The 20,663-nt window shown below is 40.2% G+C and overlaps 1 protein-coding gene across 1 annotated transcript; it reads right to left on the bottom strand.

The window, feature by feature from the left end:
- Nucleotides 1-3,712: 3,712 nt before the first annotated feature.
- Nucleotides 3,713-19,770, bottom strand: LOC117503906 (CCR4-NOT transcription complex subunit 2-like). Its single transcript, XM_034163191.1, has 15 exons — nt 19,695-19,770; nt 18,295-18,426; nt 16,742-16,814; nt 15,997-16,144; nt 15,073-15,270; nt 14,514-14,593; nt 14,263-14,388; nt 8,869-8,999; nt 8,599-8,719; nt 8,350-8,506; nt 7,627-7,688; nt 7,341-7,390; nt 7,089-7,189; nt 6,621-6,765; nt 3,713-6,241 (listed from the first exon to the last, which is right to left on the bottom strand). Exons 2-15 carry the CDS (start codon nt 18,412-18,414, stop codon nt 6,155-6,157), a joined length of 1,599 nt encoding a protein of 532 aa, XP_034019082.1. The 5' UTR covers nt 18,415-18,426; nt 19,695-19,770; the 3' UTR covers nt 3,713-6,154.
- Nucleotides 19,771-20,663: the final 893 nt, after the last annotated feature.

Genomic DNA, 20,663 nt, shown 5'->3' with positions numbered 1-20,663 from the left:
CATTTACAAGCAGCTTATGTTGGGCAAGAACTAGTTACCAGCTGAAAGGCGGTTATAGTTTCTTTCAAACCAGGTTATGTGTTGTGTAAAGGGGGAGGTTTGTGTGTGGATTTGTTCTGGCGGTGTGTAGTTATCAGACTGTGACATGAAACATGATGAGATAAGCCTCTTAACAGACAGAGAGCACATCAGACCTCCAGGCTGCTCCACAAAACCTGTTCAAACCAACCAACCAACTCAGTTTAACCGAATACAACCAACACATCATCAGCACGTGAACACAGATGAACCCTGATGATTTTGTGCTCATTATGAATGACGTGTGGGAAAATTCTGTACCAGTAAAAATTAATGATCCAGTCTCCGCGGCTGCACTTTTGACATTTAATTTATGTTCATGTGGAGAGCATGCCGAGGTGTCTGAGCTGGGAGTTACATTTTCCACTCAGGTGTTCAGGCACCCAAAGGTGTCATATCTCCTTCAGTGTAATCAGAAAGACCTGCCACGTGTTGTGTTTTCAACTGTGACGATAACTTCAGTTATTCTCCAAACCATGAAAGACAAAAGCCAACAACACAGTTCTAACCTTCCTGAGTCTGACTCAGGTCACTTCATTCTGACACAGCATTAAAAACAAATTCCCAAAATGTGAAACTTTTTTTTTTTTTTTTGCAGATAATCCATCATATGTTTATTATTTTTCATAGCTGTAAGCTGGAATCACTCAATTCTGAGGAAAAAATTATGGAATCATGAAAAACAAAAGAACGCTCCAACACATCAGTAGTATTTTGTTGCACCACCTCTGGCTTTTATAACAGCTTGCAGTCTCTGAGGCATGGACTTAATGAGTGACAAACAGTACTCTTCATCAATGTGGCTCCAACTTTCTCTGATTGCTGTTGCCAGATCAGCTTTGCATGTTGGAGCCTTGTCATGGACCATTTTCTTCAACTTCCACCAAAGATTTTCAATTGGATTAAGATCCGGACTATTTGCAGGCCATGACACTGACCCTATGTGTCTTTTTGCAAGGAATGTTTTCACAGTTTTTGCTCTATAGCAAGATGCATTATCATCTTGAAAAATAATTTCATCATCCCCAAACATCCTTTCAATTGATGGGATAAAAAGTGTCCAAAATATCAACATAAACTTGTGCATTTATTGATGATGTAATGACAGCCATCTCCCCAGTGCCTTTACCTGACATGCAGCCCCATATCATCAATGACTGTGGAAATTTACATGTTCTCTTCAGGCAGTCATCTTTATAAATCTCATTGGAACGGCACCAAACAAAAGTTCCAGCATCATCACCTTGCCCAATGCAGATTCGAGATTCATCATTGAATATGACTTTCATCCAGTCATCCACAGTCCACGATTGCTTTTCCTTAGCCCATTGTAACCTTGTTTTTTTCTGTTTAGGTGTTAATGATGGCTTTTGTTTAGCTTTTCTGTATGTAAATCCCATTTCCTTTAGGCGGTTTCTTACAGTTCGGTCACAGACGTTGACTCCAGTTTCCTCCCATTTGTTTTGTTGTGCATTTTCAATTTTTGAGACATATTGTTTTAAGTTTTCTGTCTTGACGCTTTGATGTCTTCCTTGGTCTACCAGTATGTTTGCCTTTAACAACCTTCCCATGTTGTTTGTATTTGTTCCAGCGTTTAGACACAGCTGACTGTGAACAACCAACATCTTTTGCAACATTGCGTGATGATTTACCCTCTTTTAAGAGTTTGATAATCCTCTCCTTTGTTTCAGTTGACATCTCTCGTGTTGGAGCCATGATTCATGTCAGTCCACTTGGTGCAACAGCTCTCCAAGGTGTGATCACTCCTTTTTAAATTTACAGGGTGATTCCATAATTTATTCCTCAGAATTGAGTGAGTCCATATTTTTTTCCCTCTGCTTGGTCTAAAAAAGTAACCGTTACTGACTGCCACAATTATTTTTCCTGATTTCTTATAGTGTTTCTTAAAGCCAGAAAGTTGCCATTTGAAATTACTTTAGTTTTGTGTCATGTCTGATCTGCTTTTTTTCTACAAAATTAAACAACTGAACGAACATCCTCCGAGGTCGGTGATTCCATTTTTGCCCGGGGTTGTAGAATAGTCTTTATTGTCATGGGGGGGCAAATCGGGGCTACTGTACACAGTAAAAAAGAAAAACGAGACATCTTATACACCATACACACAAAAAATGTGTTTAAATATATATATATACACACACACACACACACACACATGGGAATATAAACATTTGAATAAAGTACAGTTTAAAATGTGGCTGTAAACATTTTGGGAGTGGGGACACATTACACAGAGTGAGTAAAAGTGAAGCCAAATTGGCTCTACTGTCCTCTAGTGGCTACTTGCAGTACTAGTAATCATCTCCTGTATTCTCCAGAGCAGTGTAAAGGTGATGATTCATTGAAAATTCAGGACTAAAACTGTGCACAGCATACATTTTGTCTTTATTTGAATACGTTTGGAACTTATACTTGAACATATTTTTAAACAGGTTCTTATAAAATAAAGATGCCTTTTAGTGAGATTAGTATGCATGTTTTCAGAGAAGAAGGTTCCAGGTTCGAAACCACCCCCGCCCATTCTCCATGCAATATGGACTTACGCAAAACTTGTGCTAAATCAACATGCAGATCCAAATCAGATCTGTTGTGAGGACCCAAGTGAAAGGGAGCTGAAGCTGTAACCATTTCAGATTCCTTGTTGGTTGTCATGGTGATATGAGTGCTCTCCAAAGGCGGATGATGTCACATTTCTATCTGATGCCTCCATCTGGCTACTTACTTGTGATCCTAAGGTTCTGTTGGACCTTCAGAACTAAAGTTTCATTCCTGGGTGTTAAATTTGGGCCTCCTTCCTCAGTGACGTAAAGATAGTTTAATACCAAGCTTTTTTTTTTTTTTGCTTTTTTTTTTTAAATAGACTCCGCAGTTCCTGTGGTACCGTGAGTCTTTTTGTTGGTGGTGGTGGTTCCAGACTTGTACGGATCCAAAGCTGTGCTCCAGAAACTTTCCTTCTTGATCTCTACCCTGACCCCCCCCGAATCATCAATACTCCTAAACAGAACGCAGCACTGATTCATTTACTTATTTATTTTAATGGCTTTTAGTACCTTTAGTACTTCAGTGACATTTTATTATCTTTGTTTATTGCTTTTCTGATTTTAGATGTTTGTAAAAATAAATAATAATGAAGTTGACATTGTTTGATAAAATGCAAAAATTTGCAGTTGCAACATTACAATATAATGGGGAAAACAAACAAAAACAGCTGGTTGGTAACTAATAATCTCTGTAATGCTAAACTGAGAGTTCAACTGAACGACCATGTCAGACAGCGCCATCATGTGGTCAAGCACCTGAAACACTTTATTTTTTTAATGCAATAGTATGTTTGGTCTTTCGTGTGATGTAACATTTTTGTATTTTCTGTCTGAGCGACTTTTGTTCTGACTGAGACGTTAACATTCACACAGTAAAGATCAGATAAAGGTTAAAGACCCCACCCTCAAAAATTCTGGATCCACTTGTTCATGGGACTTAAATACTCACCACATGATGTCTTCTGACAAAATACTCACCACATGATGTCTTCTGACATGAAGGCACCAAGAACCTTCAGTGAACTCGCCAGGGCTGAAAAACACAGAGGAACTAAAAACCAGACGGGACTCATTGCTCACTTTCATTACCAGAATATTTTTTATTTTCCTATTAAAACACTAGCTGCCATATTTAACAAAACAGCCAACGGCCAAGTGCCTCAGTCCTCCAGTCAAATCCTCGCAAACAGGTCACGTGGGTTGTGGGCATATCCTTGGCTTGCTACTGTCCCAGTGTGAACAACCTGGCCCCTGTAGTCGTGGTGACATCACCGTTACAGATTTTCATCAAAAAGCTTGCGGAGGCAGTGGAGTCGGTCGTGGTCCCCTATAAGCATAGCGGTGGTTTCTATGGCCACTCAAAGTCTGTTTGCATCACGTAGTGGTGGCCAGCGGGAATCATCTGGATCATGTGGACTAAAATTCACACAGCTTCCACATCAGGACACATTGGTACGGCACAAATCAACGTGAGAAGAAAAAAAAAAAAAAAAACTTGTATGAATGAACTGAGCAACAGCCGAACGGTGAGGGGAGAAAATAAAGAGAAATTTGGACAAAAAGGCAGCAATGCGCTGACACGTTTCGTCTGTTAAACGTTATTCTATCGACGAAGGCGACGGTGAGCACTTGGGTTCCTCGATTCTGCGTCATCTTCAAACAAGCAACAAGGTTGCTGCTTTTTACACAGCGATGTTGACAAACAATCACAAGCTGCTGACTTCTAACGTAACCAACGTCAACAAAGGCCAAAATGGCCTTCACTGTAGCTAGCCACGTTAGGCTAATCGATACATTAAACAGTTCAAAAACAGATCAATAAAATTTACCACCATTTGTGGGACACTGCAAATACATCACCATCAAAAAGCTGTCAATTTATTGCCATGTTAGCATCTTTGCTAGTAATGTACCAAAGATGCTAAGCTAGTTTAGCATGTAGCTTATTTAGCTTATTTGTAAACAAGGTACCTCCCAGTTAATAATATTATTAACTTGGCATTGACATCACATTTGTGCAATATATGTGATTTTTCGGCCCGCCAATTTACCAAAGCTAGCAACAGCAGATTCTGCATGTTTTCTGAGGTTATTTCGTAAAATCAGTAACTGCATACCCGCCCCATCTTGCGCAATAAACACATTAGCAAAAACATGTCAGTTGCCTGCAAACAAGATCACCAAGCACAGGTTTTAGGCATCTACATGCTAACTAGACACGCTAACTGGCTTGAGGCTCCACTGTGGCAGCTGGACTTGGTTAATCAATTTACTTGTTCAGTTCCCAACCAGAATAACAAGTTCACAGGTACTTGATGTTAATGCCTTTGCAGTATTCAGTACATATTCTTTGGAACAGATTATATTCCAAGATGGATTACTAGTCCCCATTTTGGATTCCATTTCCTTCCATTGCGTTAAAGGTCAGCGGTATCAAGACGGTTTGTGATCATCAGATTGCTCCAATAATCACAGGAAATTAAAATAAATTTTATGCAGATTTATTCCAAATATTTTGCTGTCAAATTACTAACACAACCTGTTTATTCCTCAAAACCAAATCATCACATTTTTATAGAAACTGGTGAAAAGCTCAATTCTGGTTTGGAACATAAACCATATTTTTGTTTTGGACGCACAAATATTTCTAAACAATAGATCTTTATAGTCATCTCTGTGGTAGGCAGGTGGACGAGGGACTCCCTCTAACGAGGACTTTTCTACTTTTGATTACTGCTGACAGCAGCACAAAACTTTATTAATAATCTTAACTTTAATCTGATTGGTAAAAAATATTAACAGTCAATTAAAAAAAAAGTCCAAGTCACACCAGCGAGCGACGAATGGGGGGGAGCTCCTGTTATGAGCGATCAATAAGCTGCAGTGAAAAACCAACTGGACGAGTCTTTAAAACAAGACTCGACTGCGTTGTGTCAAACGTCACCCAGTAACACCAACAACCCTCCGAAAGAAAAAATAAAAGTGTCCTCTGTTATTATAAAATAGTGCTACAACGTTCATCACATTTTCTTGCTGTGTGCTGGTACGAAACCTAATTTAAAAAACAACAACAACAAAAAACCTCTTTTTTCTTTTTTAAGCGTGACAAGATGAATCCCGATGGCTGATTTATCCAGTGTTCTGATTTAAAATCTGGCTCTTGTTAAAATAAAAAACAAAATAATCTGTATTTATACGACCGAACAGAAACCTGACAATGTTTTTGTCTCTGTAACAAATAACCAAACATACAGAGGCCGGCCAACAAAAGAATGAGGTAAAAAAAAAAAAAAAGACAAAAAATTTAAAGTCTATTCAGAGGTGAGGGGTGTGGCTGACACTCACATCCCGTGTTCTTATTGGCTAGATTCTAACTGAGTGGCCCTAAAAAAAAAAAAAAGACCTCCAGGAAACCCAAAGGCTGCAACCGACGACCAACATTACGGCGTCTTCAGGTAGATGATGATTGATGAGCCAAGAGGGCCAATCACAGGCTGGCATGAAAGAGAGAAGACCAATCAGAAAGCTTGCTGGGCAGGGTTGTAGTTAAAGGTGGAAGGAACGTGAGGTCTTTCTTCTAGTTTGTCGTACTCCAGATGAAACTCCTGGATTTAAGCAGGAAGGAAGAAACAAAAATGAGCAAGAAAAAGGGGGAAAAAAGAAAGATCAAAGAAAAGAAAGAACAAAAGAAGTGCAGAGAGGAAAAAGAACAGAGAAAAGATGAAACAATCATAAAGTCATCACGGTTAATAAGCGTCAAAGAATCAGCAGGTCGATGGTCGAGGAGGAAAAAACCCCTATCTGCTAAAAGCGCTAACACTTTTACAAGCAAAATTAAATTATCATACGATAATTTCTCTGAACAGATATACTGGAGCACAGACATATGAGATGGTCCTTTAGGAGAAGGAACCACACAACAAGCCATATTTTTACAGATATTTGTAATAAAATGTGATCAGAATCAGAAATACAAGCGGTCACCTTGGCCACCTTCCTCCAGTTGAGGCAGTCAAAAAAGTAGTAGGTCCCTCTCTCGTAGGCGTTGGTCTTCAGCGTTGGCTCCATGCCCGGCGCCCGGGTGATCCAAACCCGCTCCTCTTTATGGTATCGCCAGTCCCTGTTGAAGCTGGATAAACAGAGACAGACTGGTCAGTTCAACTGGTTTTTAGATAACTAAGAGAGGACAGGATACACAGAATTCCACAAATAGGGAATTGTGGCAAAATGTGTGTTTTTCTGCGTGTATCACAAGGTTGAATTCAAATATCTGCCTCTACTTTGGAAATTCAGAGTCAACATCAGTAAAGAACTAAACAGAAGTACTAATCCTTGGGATCCAACCAAACCTGCCAACGGGAACCAAACTATGGACTGACCCTGAACTAACACAAGTAAAATCCTCCACATAAACAACAGTGTGTGTGTGTGTGTGTGTGTGTGTGTACTCACAGTTCCACAGCAGCCAGGAGTTGTAACAGGTCTCCTCCATTCATATAGTAGAGATAAAACAGCAGATCTTCACCATAACGAGACAACTTAATGGCTGCTAACTGGAGACAGGACGGCGTAAAATGGAAAAATGAAACATCTACGGTTTCTTTTGTTTTTAAGATGAGAGAAAACCATGAATGCGTACATTTATAACACTCAGAAATACAACCCCCCCCACCACCACCTATATACCTGCAGAATTTAACATACCTTGTCCCGAATATGGATGTTTGTCAGGTACTCTGAGGGCACGTGGAAGTCTGCAGGAGCCATGCAAAAGAAATGAGAAAATAAATGAAGCTGGTCTTTAACAGCAGAGGACGTGCGAGCAGGTTTTACACTCGTACCCCTTTGAGGGCATCCGCATCATTTCTGTGTCCATTCACCCGACGGAAATAAAAAGTGTCTTTCTAATCCTAAAGCTGTTACCATGGAGACAGACCATTATTATGTCACATGTGGTGCGTTTTTTTTACCCTGAAGAACTCAGACTCACCTATGTCCTGCGGCCGACATGGCGCCGACGCCCATGGAGACGCAAATTTAGGATACAGATTCCTGACAAAGAAAGAGACACCAACTTAGACCAGAACAGTCAAACCCAGAAGGACGTCAAGAAACTCAACTGTGTGATAATACGAGCCAGTAAGACTCCACTTTGCTCGCGTCTCTTCACAGGTCACCAGTATTAAGACGAAGATGAAAGTGCCACAGATTTTTTTGAACTTATGCAGACTAATCTTGTACCGATGGAATACATGGAGTCTCAGACAGCCAGACAGGAGATCCCTATAGACAGAACGTCACATCAAGAGAACTTTCTGCTAATTAAGAACGTTTCCTTCTGTAAGTTATACAAAAACTTCTAAGTACATAATCTGATTTTCTTAGTCTGACTGTTTTCATTGTGTTGTTGCAGCAGTGGACTCTTTTTTTTCTTCATTGTTCCTGTGTTACAGCAGCACCACCCCCCCCACCCCCCCCGCGTGCCTCAAAGTCATCACAGGTCTAAAAACTCACATCTGTTCCTCATTAATATTCGAGGCCAAGCACAAACACTGACATGCGCATGACATCACGCACGGCACCGCGGAGTTAACAGCAAACATGCGCGTGCCTCTATGTCACAAGCAGCCCCAGGTTCAGGATTAGTGATAAGATGATGTCATTGTGAGTCCTCGTGAGTATAGAAATACCAAAATGTGACTGAGCGCCGTACTCTGGGGAGTTGAGGTTGAGGCCGAGCGTGGTGAGGTCAGAGCCCAGAGCCAGGTGGACCATTCCGGGGTCCGTCTCTGCTGCACGAATGAATGTCAACAAGCCAATCATTCCAAACTGGTCCGTTACCATGCCAACAGGGATGTTGGTAACACGGCCTGCAACACACAATCATAAAGACGTGCGACGTCCTTGAAGCTGTCTTTATTTTTTAAAATGGTCTCTACAAATAAACAGGTTTGTGTCTCACCATCGGGTAGAACTTGAATGCCTTTCTTCTGGTTGTTGTTGCTCTGGACCACGGCGCTCTTATCGCCGGGGAACTTTGGACCATCTGAGTTAGAGGCAAGTTTCCCTGATGAGTTTAGATTCTGATTGGACAGAATTAAAACAATTAATCTCTCTCTCACACACAAAAATAATAACGAAGAAAAAAAGAAGCATGGTTTGTGGAATTACAGATCTGTGATCAAACTGACAAAGTGACAGACAGGGTGATACCACCCAGACTTTTGCTCACTGTTTTGCTGTCATCACTGGTGCTGGAGGAGTCTTTTGTTTGGTAGTTTGGCCCTGGGAGAGCTGGGAAATCTTCATTGTGGATGGAGAAGTCCTGCGACTGCTCACTAGATGGCTTGGTTACCATACCGACTAGGAAATGTGTAGAAGAGGATTGTTAGCATAACGCAATTTAATCCAACATTTCAACCCTTTATTAAAAATAATAAACTTTATCTAACAGCATCTTTCACTCAAAGTACTTCATATACACCAAAACAAGATTAACAGCAACATCTTTGCTCTGCTTTTCAGAGGATCTTAATTTGAAATCTTTGAGTGTAGATTAAAAAATAGTGGGGAAAAAGGAATTTGAGCAGCAGAGAGACAACGCTCTACTTCCAGTCAGGACTTTCAAAATAAAGCCTGCATTATTGCGGCTTAAATTTTGCTTAAATTTTCATTGTTACGCAGCTGATACCCAGCTTTATCTATCCATGAAGCCAGAGGATACGCACCAATTAGCTAAACTGCAGGATTGTCTTACAGACATAAAGACATGGATGACCTCTAATTTCCTGCTTTTAAACTCAGATAAAACTGAAGTTATTGTACTTGGCCCCACAAATCTTAGAAGCATGGTGTCTAACCAGATCGTTACTCTGGATGGCATTTCCCTGATCTCTAGTAATACTGTGAGAAATCTTGGAGTTATTTTTGATCAGGATATGTCATTCAAAGCGCATATTAAACAAATATGTAGGACTGCCTTTTTGCATTTACGCAATATCTCTAAAATCAGAAAGGTCTTGTCTCAGAGTGATGCTGAAAAACTAATTCATGCATTTATTTCCTCTAGGCTGGACTATTGTAATTCATTATTATCAGGTTGTCCTAAAAGTTCCCTAAAAAGCCTTCAGTTGGTTCAGAATGCTGCAGCTAGAGTACTGACGGGGACTAGCAGGAGAGAGCATATCTCACCCGTGTTGGCCTCCCTTCATTGGCTTCCTGTTAATGCTAGAATAGAATTTAAAATTCTTCTTCTTACTTATAAGGTTTTGAATAATCAGGTCCCATCTTATCTTAGGGACCTCGTAGTACCATATTACCCCATTAGAGCGCTTCGCTCTCAGACTGCGGGCTTACTTGTAGTTCCTTGCTAAAGCTTATAGTTAGGGCTGGATCGGGTGACCCTGGACCATCCCTTGGTTATGTTGCTTTAGACGTAGACTGTGTTTCATAATTATTGTATGGCCTTGCCTTGCAATGTGGAGCGCCTTGGGGCAACTGTTTGTTGTGATTTGGCGCTATACAAGAAAAAAGTTGATTGAAGTTGATTGATTATTAAGAAGACCCACCAACACCTGTACTTTTGAGGAGGCCTCAGCCAGCTGACGTCTTTTTTACTGGTGTGTGGCGGAGAGCATACGGACGTCCTCCATAAATCAAATCAATCAATCAATTTTATTTATATAGCACCAAATCACAACAAACAGTTGCCCCAAGGCGCCTTATATTGTAAGGCAAGGCCATACAATAATTACGGAAAAACCCCAACGGTCAAAACAACCCCCTGTGAGCAAGCACTTGGCAACATTGGGAAGGAAAAACTCCCTTTTAACAGGAAGAAACCTCCAGCAGAACCAGGCTCAGGGAGGGGCAGTCTTCTGCTGGGACTGGTTGGGGCTAAGGGAGAGAACCAGGAAAAAGACATGCTGTGGAGGGGAGCAGAGATCAATCACTAATGATTAAATGCAGTGGTGCATACAGAGCAAAAAGAGAAAGAAACACTCAGTGCATCATGGGAACCCCCCAGCAGTCTAAGTCTATAGCAGCATAACTAAGGGATGGTTCAGGGTCACCTGATCCAGCCCTAACTATAAGCTTTAGCAAAAAGGAAAGTTTTAAGCCTAATCTTAAAAGTAGAGAGGGTGTCTGTCTCCCTGATCTGAATTGGGAGCTGGTTCCACAGGAGAGGAGCCTGAAAGCTGAAGGCTCTGCCTCCCATTCTACTCTTACAATCCCTAGGAACTACAAGTAAGCCTGCAGTCTGAGAGCGAAGCGCTCTATTGGGGTGATATGGTACTATGAGGTCCCTAAGATAAGATGGGACCTGATTATTCAAAACCTTATAAGTAAGAAGAAGAATTTTAAATTCTATTCTACAACCCCTGGCAAAAATTATGGAATCACCAGCCTAGGAGGATGTTCATTCAGTTGTTTAATTTTGTAGAAAAAAAGCAGATCACAGACATGACATAAAACTAAAGTCATTTCAAATGGCAACTTTCTGGCTTTAAGAAACACTATAAGAAATCAGGAAAAAAAATTGTGGCAGTCAGTAACGGTTACTTTTTTAGACCAAGCAGAGGGAAAAAAAATATGGAATCACTCAATTCTGAGGAAAAAATTATGGAATCATGAAAAACAAAAGAACGCTCCAACACATCACTAGTATTTTGTTGCACCACCTCTGGCTTTTATAACAGCTTGCAGTCTCTGAGGCATGGACTTAATGAGTGACAAACAATCTGGCTCCAACTTTCTCTGATTGCTGTTGCCAGATCAGCTTTGCAGGTTGGAACCTTGTCATGGACCATTTTCTTCAACTTCCACCAACAATTTTCAATTGGATTAAGATCCGGACTATTTGCAGGCCATGACATTGACCGTATGTGTCTTTTTGCAAGGAATGTTTTCACAGTTTTTGCTCTATGGCAAGACGCATTATCATCTTGAAAAATGATTTCATCATCCCCAAACATCCTTTCAATTGATGGGATAAGAAAAGTGTCCAAAATATCAACATAAACTTGTGCATTTATTGATGATGTAATGACAGCCATCTCCCCAGTGCCTTTACCTGACATGCAACCCCATATCATCAATGACTGTGGAAATTTACATGTTCTCTTCAGGCAGTCATCTTTATAAATCTCATTGGAACGGCACCAAACAAAAGTTCCAGCATTATCACCTTGCCCAATGCAGATTCGAGATTCATCACTGAATATGACTTTCATCCAGTCATCCACAGTCCACGATTGCTTTTCCTTAGCCCATTGTAACCTTGTTTTTTTCTGTTTAGGTGTTAATGATGGCTTTCGTTTAGCTTTTCTGTATGTAAATCCCATTTTCTTTAGGCGGTTTCTTACAGTTCGGTCACGCGTTGACTCCAGTTTCCTCCCATTCGTTCCTGTCAGTCCACTTGGTGCAACAGCTCTCCAAGGTGTGTTCACTCCTTTTTAGATGCAGACTAACGAGCAGATCTGATTTGATGCAGGTGTTAGTTTTGGGGATGAAAATTTACAGCGTGATTCCATAATTTTTTCCTCAGAATTGAGTGAGTCCATATTTTTTCCCCTATGCTTGGTCTAAAAAAGTAACCGTTACTGACTGCCACAATTTTTTTTCCTTGATTTCTTATAGTGTTTCTTAAAGCCAGAAAGTTGCCATTTGAAATTACTTTAGTTTGTGTCATGTCTGTGATCTGCTTTTTTCTACAAAATTAAACAACTGAATGAACATCCTCTGAGGCTGGTGATTCCATATTTTTTTGCCAGGGGTTGTAGAATTAACAGGAAGCCAATGAAGACAGGCCAATATGGGTGAGATATGCTCTCTCCTTCTAGTCCCTGTTAGCACTCTAGCTGCAGCATTTTGAATTAACTGAAGGCTTTTCAGGGAACTTTTAGGACAACCTGATAATAATGAATTACAATAGTCCAGCCTAGAGGAAATAAATGCATGAATTAGTTTTTCAGCATCACTCTGAGACAAGACCTTTCTAATTTTAGAGATATTGCGCAAATGCAAAAAAGCAGTCCTACATATTTGTTTAATATGCGCATTGAATGACATATCCTGATCAAAAATGACTCCAAGATTTCTCACAGTATTACTAGAGGTCAGGGTAATGCCATGCAGAGTAAGGATCTGGTTAGACACCATGTTTCTAAGATTTGTGGGGTCAAGTACAATAACTTCAGTTTTATCTGAGTTTAAAAGCAGGAAATTAGAGGTCATCTATGTCTTTATGTCTGTAAGACAATCCTGCAGTTTAGCTAATTGGTGTGTCCTCTGGCTTCATGGATAGATAAAGCTGGGTATCATCTGCGTAACAATAAAAATTTAAGCAATGCCGTCTAATAATACTGCCTAAGGGAAACATGTATAAAGTGAATAAAATTGGTCCTAGCACAGAACCTTGTGGAACTCCATAATTAACCTTAGTCTGTGAAGAAGATTCCCCATTTACATGAACAAATTGTAATCTATTATATAAATATGATTCAAACCACCGCAGCGCAGTGCCTTTAATACCTATGGCATGCTCTAATCTCTGTAATAAAATTTTATGGTCAACAGTATCAAAAGCAGCACTGAGGTCTAACAGAACAAGCACAGAGATGAGTCCACTGTCTGAGGCCATAAGAAGATCATTTCTAACCTTCACTAATGCTGTTTCTGTACTATGATGAATTCTAAAACCTGACTGAAACTCTTCAAATAGACCATTCCTCTGCAGATGATCAGTTAGCTGTTTTACAACTACCCTTTCAAGAATTTTTGAGAGAAAAGGAAGGTTGGAGATTGGCCTATAATTAGCTAAGATAGCTGGGTCAAGTGATGGCTTTTTAAGTAATGGTTTAATTACTGCCACCTTAAAAGCCTGTGGTACATAGCCAACTAATAAAGATAGATTGATCATATTTAAGATCGAAGCATTAATTAATGGTAGGGCTTCCTACCATTCAAATCAAATCAATTTTATTTATATAGCGCCAAATCACAACGACAGTTGCCCCAAGGCGCTTTATATTGCAAGGCAAAAGCCATACAATAATTACAGAAAAACCCCAATGGTCAAAACGACCGTTTGGTATGAGAACAACTCTGCAGCTGACAGCACGGCATTACAACAAGTGGTTAAAACTGCTCAAAAAACAAAAAACAAAACAACCAGCAGCAGCCTCTTTTCCTTGGAGGACTTTTATGTGAGCAGATGCAGAAGCAGAGCATCATGTATCCTGAAAGATCCCACCCAGCACAAGAACCATTCACCCAAATACCCCCAGAGTCAGAAGAACAAAGCTAAAGAGCAGCTTCTTCCCAGAGGCTGTCAGCTTTAGCAATTCCTTGCCTTAGACTGTACTCTGCACTTGTACTACTATGACTACATGCAACTATTCAGGTGCTAATGCTACTTGGTATTTAACAATTAGGTTTTAGGTTATTATTATTATAGGATCCATTTTTTAAAGGTTATTAATTCTGTATGCTGCTGTACCTGGGTGATCACACAAGTTCAACTAAATCTGTGGATAGAATTGTGATTCAGATCCAGTATCACGATTCTACACCAAACCTTCCTCATGCGAGCTTTTAGCCAGAATGAAAACACACTGTGTCTTACCGTAGGGCGCCCGCCCGGCCAGCGGGTTGAGCAGCGGCGTAGGGTTCGAACCTCCATCCCGTCGACTCCTGTCTGCCAAGGCAGGGAAGTCTGACAGGTCTAGCCCGGTCACATTCTCACTGCCGTCTGTGAACAGGAACCAAAGCAAAGAGAAACAAAATGGCATTTAAACACACCAACATAAAAACAAACTGGATTTAAAAGTAAAACTGTAATCCTGACTTTATTATTATTATTATTATTATTACTACCAGTGCCATTAAAGATGTTGTTGGACAGAGAGTTGTTCATGTTGAATCCTGGATTCCTGTTCACTCCAAACCCTGACATACTGTCAAAAACACACAAAACAAACCTCAAAAAAAAAAAAAAAAAAAATCAAGTGAAATCATCACAGGGGCGGATGTCAATAGACTCGTTTATTCACCCAGCTCCAAACTATTTTTTACTCTAATCCCTTTACATTTTCACAGCCTGTACTCCACCTTTCATTTAATAATAAGCAACAAGTTTAATATGTACTTCAAATTCAAGCTGGTTTTTAAGAACACCCACAGAAAACTACCATAGGACTGCAACTCATAATTTTTATAATCACTTTATCAATGATTTTTACTGTTAGTCAATTCTCAAGTTCTTTAATCAAGACATCTGCTGATCTCATGAAGATCACAGCATATGATCAATCAGAGCATCAAAGAGCCACTTTGGTGTTTCACACATTTAGACACTCAGATGTTCAATCTAACATAAAAGTTAAATCATGTTTTGGGATGAAATGCTTGTGTTTAAAGTGTCACGTCTTGTTACCTGTTAATAGTGAAAGGCTGCCGTGATTGCTGCTGTTTGGGCATGCAGATGATACTTGGTGACGACCGACTCGGGCTCCCCATGCTGCCGCTCCTTCCTCCCCCTCCTCTGTCTCCTCCTCCTATGCCACCCACCTGCCCCGTGCTGCCCCCAACCTGCTGACTGTGGTTCAGCCGGCTGCTCATGGGCAGGATTCCCCTGCAGACACAGAAACACAAACAAAAAACATTCAGCACAAAATGTTAAAAAAGAAAAATTCAACTTTATTTCCACAAAGTAGGTTTGTTTTTGTCTGTTTGGTTTATTTGATGGATTACTTAAAAACTCAGTGAACTGATTTCACCAGACTTTATGAAAATGTTTGGGTGTCACCAGGAATACAAACCATAAAAGGATTGGAACTAGACCTGGCATTCAGATTCAGACACAAATACCACAAATAGTGAGGATACTAACACTCTATATTGGCTCCAGACATCAAGCGTTTTCACAGCAGTCAGATCATTCGAGATCGGACACAACTCGGCTCTTAGATCACATATGAAAGCGACCCACATCTGATACAAAAGAAAAAGCCAGAGTCCTTCAGCCTGCTAATTCTGGCAAAACTTTTTTGTTTTTAATGCAACTTTTTAAGCCGACATTACTGAACCTTCACTATGTGGCAATAAGTAATCACGAACTTGCAGTTTAGGACAATCACCACAGGGTGGCAATAGCTTTGTCTACATCACATGATCGAAAACAGCTGATATTTTTATGGTGTGTGACTCTAATCGCTGTTTTTCTTTGTATTATTACATGACTGTCGTGATGATGTATCATGTCTCTGCAGTAATTTGGGAAAATGGGGAAAAAAAGTTGATTTCAGAGTGAATGAGCCCAGCTGCCATCTCTCTGTTAACTTATCTGAATGCACAGTACCTGCTTGGCGATGGAGGTGTGTTCAGCGTGCCGGTGCTGGGTGAACCGGAATGACCAGTGAGCTGGTTAGCGGATTGGTTCAGGCTGCTTCGACTTAATGGAGGGGCCGCACTGCTGTTCAATCCACGAATAGGAAACCCCAAAGTACCTGATGGAAGATACATATTTACAACATTTTCACAGATTAATCCATCTTCAAACTACTTTCTAAATATCATTAATTTTATTTTGATGTGAGCGAGTCCACTGGGTGACACACTGGGGCTAGATCAGTGTACAGGCAAGTTGCAAAGTCACTTAGGCCACTAAACTGGCTCAATGGTATGGCCAGACTATTTTCTAGGAGCTCCACGCTTGAGCTCCAGTAGTACCCATCACTCTTTCTCAGTTCAATAATAAATGATACGTAGTCTGTTTTAGTAATCGGTGAAACACTCGTTCATCAAACTGCACCACTGCTCTTAATATTGTCCCCAGATTCTCACAAACTCTGGAGATTTCAACTGCTCTCAAGAACTGAGCCAGCAGTTGGAACTAGTATCTATCTGCTGGGTAGTTCTGAGGTAAGGATTTAGTTCCTGTGGTGGAAACATACTTACGGTGCCACAATAACAAACACGTGCATCTGTGATGGCACATTTTCCAACAGGCATAGACAAAGGCAACACTACAACTTTAATAAATACATGCTAATGGAATATAAATAAAACAAACAGGTATAAGGATGTGTAAATATTGTTCTTACTCTGCGGACCGTACAAACTGGCCCCGAGCTGTGACAGCTGACCCGTAGAGGAAGCCGAGGATGATGACAGCATCTGAGGAAACACAAGCACATGTGACTTTCAGTTCACTTTTGTACGACAGAATATGGATCAAAGAACGGCTGACAAAATCATCTACTGACAGGAGTACTTTGGCCGCTGGAAAGGCCCAGTGAGGTGTGAGGATACAAGATGGACATTCCAGAAAAACCATCAGAATCAGAGCTTGTGATAACATACTACTGTGTTTATTAGTGCCTTATTCTGCCAAACCCTGACCGGGTTCACAGCTCTGTACTTTAGTAGCATAAGGGTCACACATTGACAGGATGAGCTGCTGGAGATGACACTGTCATATAAACAATCTTAAAAAAGCAGAAACCTGCAACAGAAACCTGCAAATTCACAAAGATCATTTACTGAATCAGCATTACATTGATCTTTTTGTTGTTGGAGCAACAACAAAAAGACAGTGTGTGCAAATGAGATAGTGGCACTTTGTATGTTTAACCTTGGTTGAGGAAGCAAAAATGATGGAATCACCTCACACAGAAAACAAACCTCAAACAAACTAAATTTAATTACTGTAATCAATGTCATATTTCTGTCAAAATCAAGCAAAAACTACAAATCAGTAAATGTTGAGGAAAAAATTCAGGAAAAATCATCAAAAATCACACACTCAGTATGTTGTTGCTCCTTGTTTACACTATGACACATGGAGTTTTTTGAAGACTTCACTTATGAAAAACAATATTCTCCACTATCTCCAATAACAGCTCCAATCAGCTTTGCATGGCACAAAGTTTTTAAAATTTCTACCACACATTTTCAGAAATATTAAATATTAATAGTCACACTAATTAAATTAGTTTTTTGTATGTTTCACTGAGCCAGAGTGTTCAACAGCTGAAAAAAATAAATAAATAAAAAATTGGGATTTGTTTATTTACCACAATATAAAAACCCTGGATGAACCTCCTGCGACTACTTTTTGCCAGAGTTTGTACACACTCACACAGTACCCTTCTACTTGTGTCTTTCTCCAGCTCATTATTATGCAGCTAAATTAGCAGGATGATTGCAAAATAACAATTATAGCTACTATCCTTCCAGAATAAAAGCAGGGTGTTCCTCCCCAGGATTTTTAATTAACAGGTATAAAGGACCACGAAGCTCATTCCATGTACCAAGATGAAGCACTGAATAATATGATGTAATGAATGATGTAATTGTACCAGAACTCTTCATTGTAGAGAGAGGGGGAATGAAATACAAAATGCCTGAAAAGCAGAATCTTCCATTAAGTGAAAATGTGTTTTATTTATTTATTCACTTATCTTCAATAAATTTACATTCATGAAAAAAAAAAAAACCTAGAGGCTGGCAAGTAGCAGTAACAGGGCACAGCTCCCTGTTGTGGATTGGTGAGGAGGACCCTGAAAACCAGTGGCCCATTGTGACTACAGGTTACAGCTTTAATTTTTTTTAAATGCCTGCGATGTTGAGGATCAAAGTAAAACATTGATCTTACATCTTTGTCTGTGCGGTGTGGGGCGAACATGGACTGCTGGCTGTAGTAGAGGCTGGGCTCGTCCACATATTCGCTGTCAACACTGCTCTCCATAAACTTCTTTCTGTTGGCACCAAACATTTTGCGTGCCACCTGAGGAAACAACAGCATAGACAACAAACCGATTACGAGAAACCGGCAAAAACCTACTGGAGCCATTTTTCAGTGAATGTATTTCTTCCAGTGCATGTCATCGACCTCATCCATGTCTCACTCTGCCCATCTGAATCAGTCATTTCAGTCATACCCGTGGACTGCACAAACTTTGCTGCTTCCTAAAGACCTGTTCCATTTACTATGTGACAAACTGAACCCCCATGTACAACATCTATCACTACTATAACATTATTAAAACTGTTGCAGCTGTTAAACTACCTTCACTGCAGTGAAACCATCAACCTGCTCTCTGTTCAACATTGTCTTACACAAAGATGAGGAAATCCATTCACAGCATGTTTTTACACATTTTCAAAAAGAAACACTGAAGCTTAATTGTAGCAAACATCAGCAGAAATGCTGCTGTTTCCATATTTATATTCCCTTTTAGCAATGTGGTTCTGATCTGAAGTGAACATGTGTGTGCAGTGATTTATAAAGTGTATGCTGAATACTAAAAATCCCTATTTGTGACGTACAAGTTGGTGATAATGGTCACAGACCAGTTTGTTGGTAGAAACCAGTAAGCTGTGCACTGGCAGCCGTAAACAGTTGTTAAAATCACGCTAACGTACACCATGGAGCACTGTCGCAAACAGCTAGCACTAAAGCTAACTGTGCAAAAACCATCACATTTAAAAACCAAAACAAAACAAAACGGTGATTCAGCTACTGCTTCGCAACATTCTTATCTTTTTCAATCAGTTTTAGTCTGTGCAGGTTCAATGTAATTTAGGTTCCCCGTTAGCTGTGGCTAGCAGCTCCTTCCATACAAATTAATGGGAATGTTAGCATAACAGCTAACAGTCTGATCTCGGCTAACAGCAGCATAAAGAATCCTAAAACTGAGACAAACAGAGAAAAGGCCCGTAATAAGGAGAGGCGACCGACAGAAACAAAGTGCGGGGAAGCGGCTAAGAAGTAAACTTAGCCTCCCGGCTTGGAGAGCGCAGATAGCGACCGAGGAGCCACTTTAGACTCCCGTCTCGAAGGGCCAGAGAGCGGCTGAGGAGCTACTTTAGCCTCCCGGTTTCAGGCCTGCTCAGCCTCAACACAAAGGCACTGAAACACACCGCGGTTTGAAAGTCGGAAATCTTTACCTTTCAGCTACCGTGCAATTAGAAACTAGTATTTTCTTCATGCCTAACTTTAACAAATAAATATGGTTAAAAATAAAAATAATAATAATAATAAAAGCAGCTCACCACATCAATCCGTCCTGCCTCTACAATTCAAGATGGCCGATTTTTAGTCACCAGCCAGTCAGGATGCTGGAAAACTACAATATTACTCCTCACTGTATTCCAATATTATGCCAGTAATATGTATTATGACAGTAATATTATGCCATCATTGTACTCCATTATTACTTCAATGTATTGCTACACTCCAATATCACTCTGTCACTTACTCCAGTATTACCCCATCCTAAATTTCCCTGAGGGAGTCTTCCCAAGGGATCATTAAAGTTCTATCTAATCTAATCTAATCTAATCTAATCTAATCTAATATAATATCTGTAGTTTGATATTATCCCATTACTGCACAATAGTATACACGGCACTCTACTCCACTTCGCTCTACTACAGTATACTAGTCACGCTACTCTACTTTACCATGCACCACCATCACTCTATTCCAATTTACTCCATTACTCTACAATATACTCCATCACTCTATAACTCAATTCCAATTTATTCTGCTGTATGAATCATCACGTTACTCCAATTTACTCTTCCACATGCAATCATCACTATACTACCCAATCACTGTACTTCAATATTTCATCCCCAAAGGGCAAATAATGTGCATTCTGATGTTCATTGTATTCTCATCTACTGCACTGTTTTTCAGATTTCCATTTCTCTACTGTATTCTGTTACAATCCGCCATGACGCTACACTATACCTGGTTTTCTCTATTCTGTGTTGTTCTACTCCAGTCCTCTTTTACTCTGTGAGACTGGCTTGACATCCCATTGAACGCTGTTCTTTTGGCAGCTCCATTTGTTCAGGGTCACCACAGTAGATCCAGTCCAGATCTGCATTTGGGATTTGGCACAAGTTTAACGCCGGATGCCCTTCTTCACGCCAGTTTCACCGGGAGAAACGGACACAGCCCCTGGTCTTACAAAGAGGTTTCCCAGCCAAGTCTGCTTTTGAGACCTGACAGGA

Source organism: Thalassophryne amazonica, chromosome 22 (assembly GCF_902500255.1).
Source record: "Thalassophryne amazonica chromosome 22, fThaAma1.1, whole genome shotgun sequence".
In the NCBI taxonomy this organism is placed as follows: domain Eukaryota; kingdom Metazoa; phylum Chordata; class Actinopteri; order Batrachoidiformes; family Batrachoididae; genus Thalassophryne; species Thalassophryne amazonica.
The sequence above is the reverse complement of the archived record's forward strand: the minus strand, read 5'-3'. Positions and strand labels throughout refer to the sequence as shown.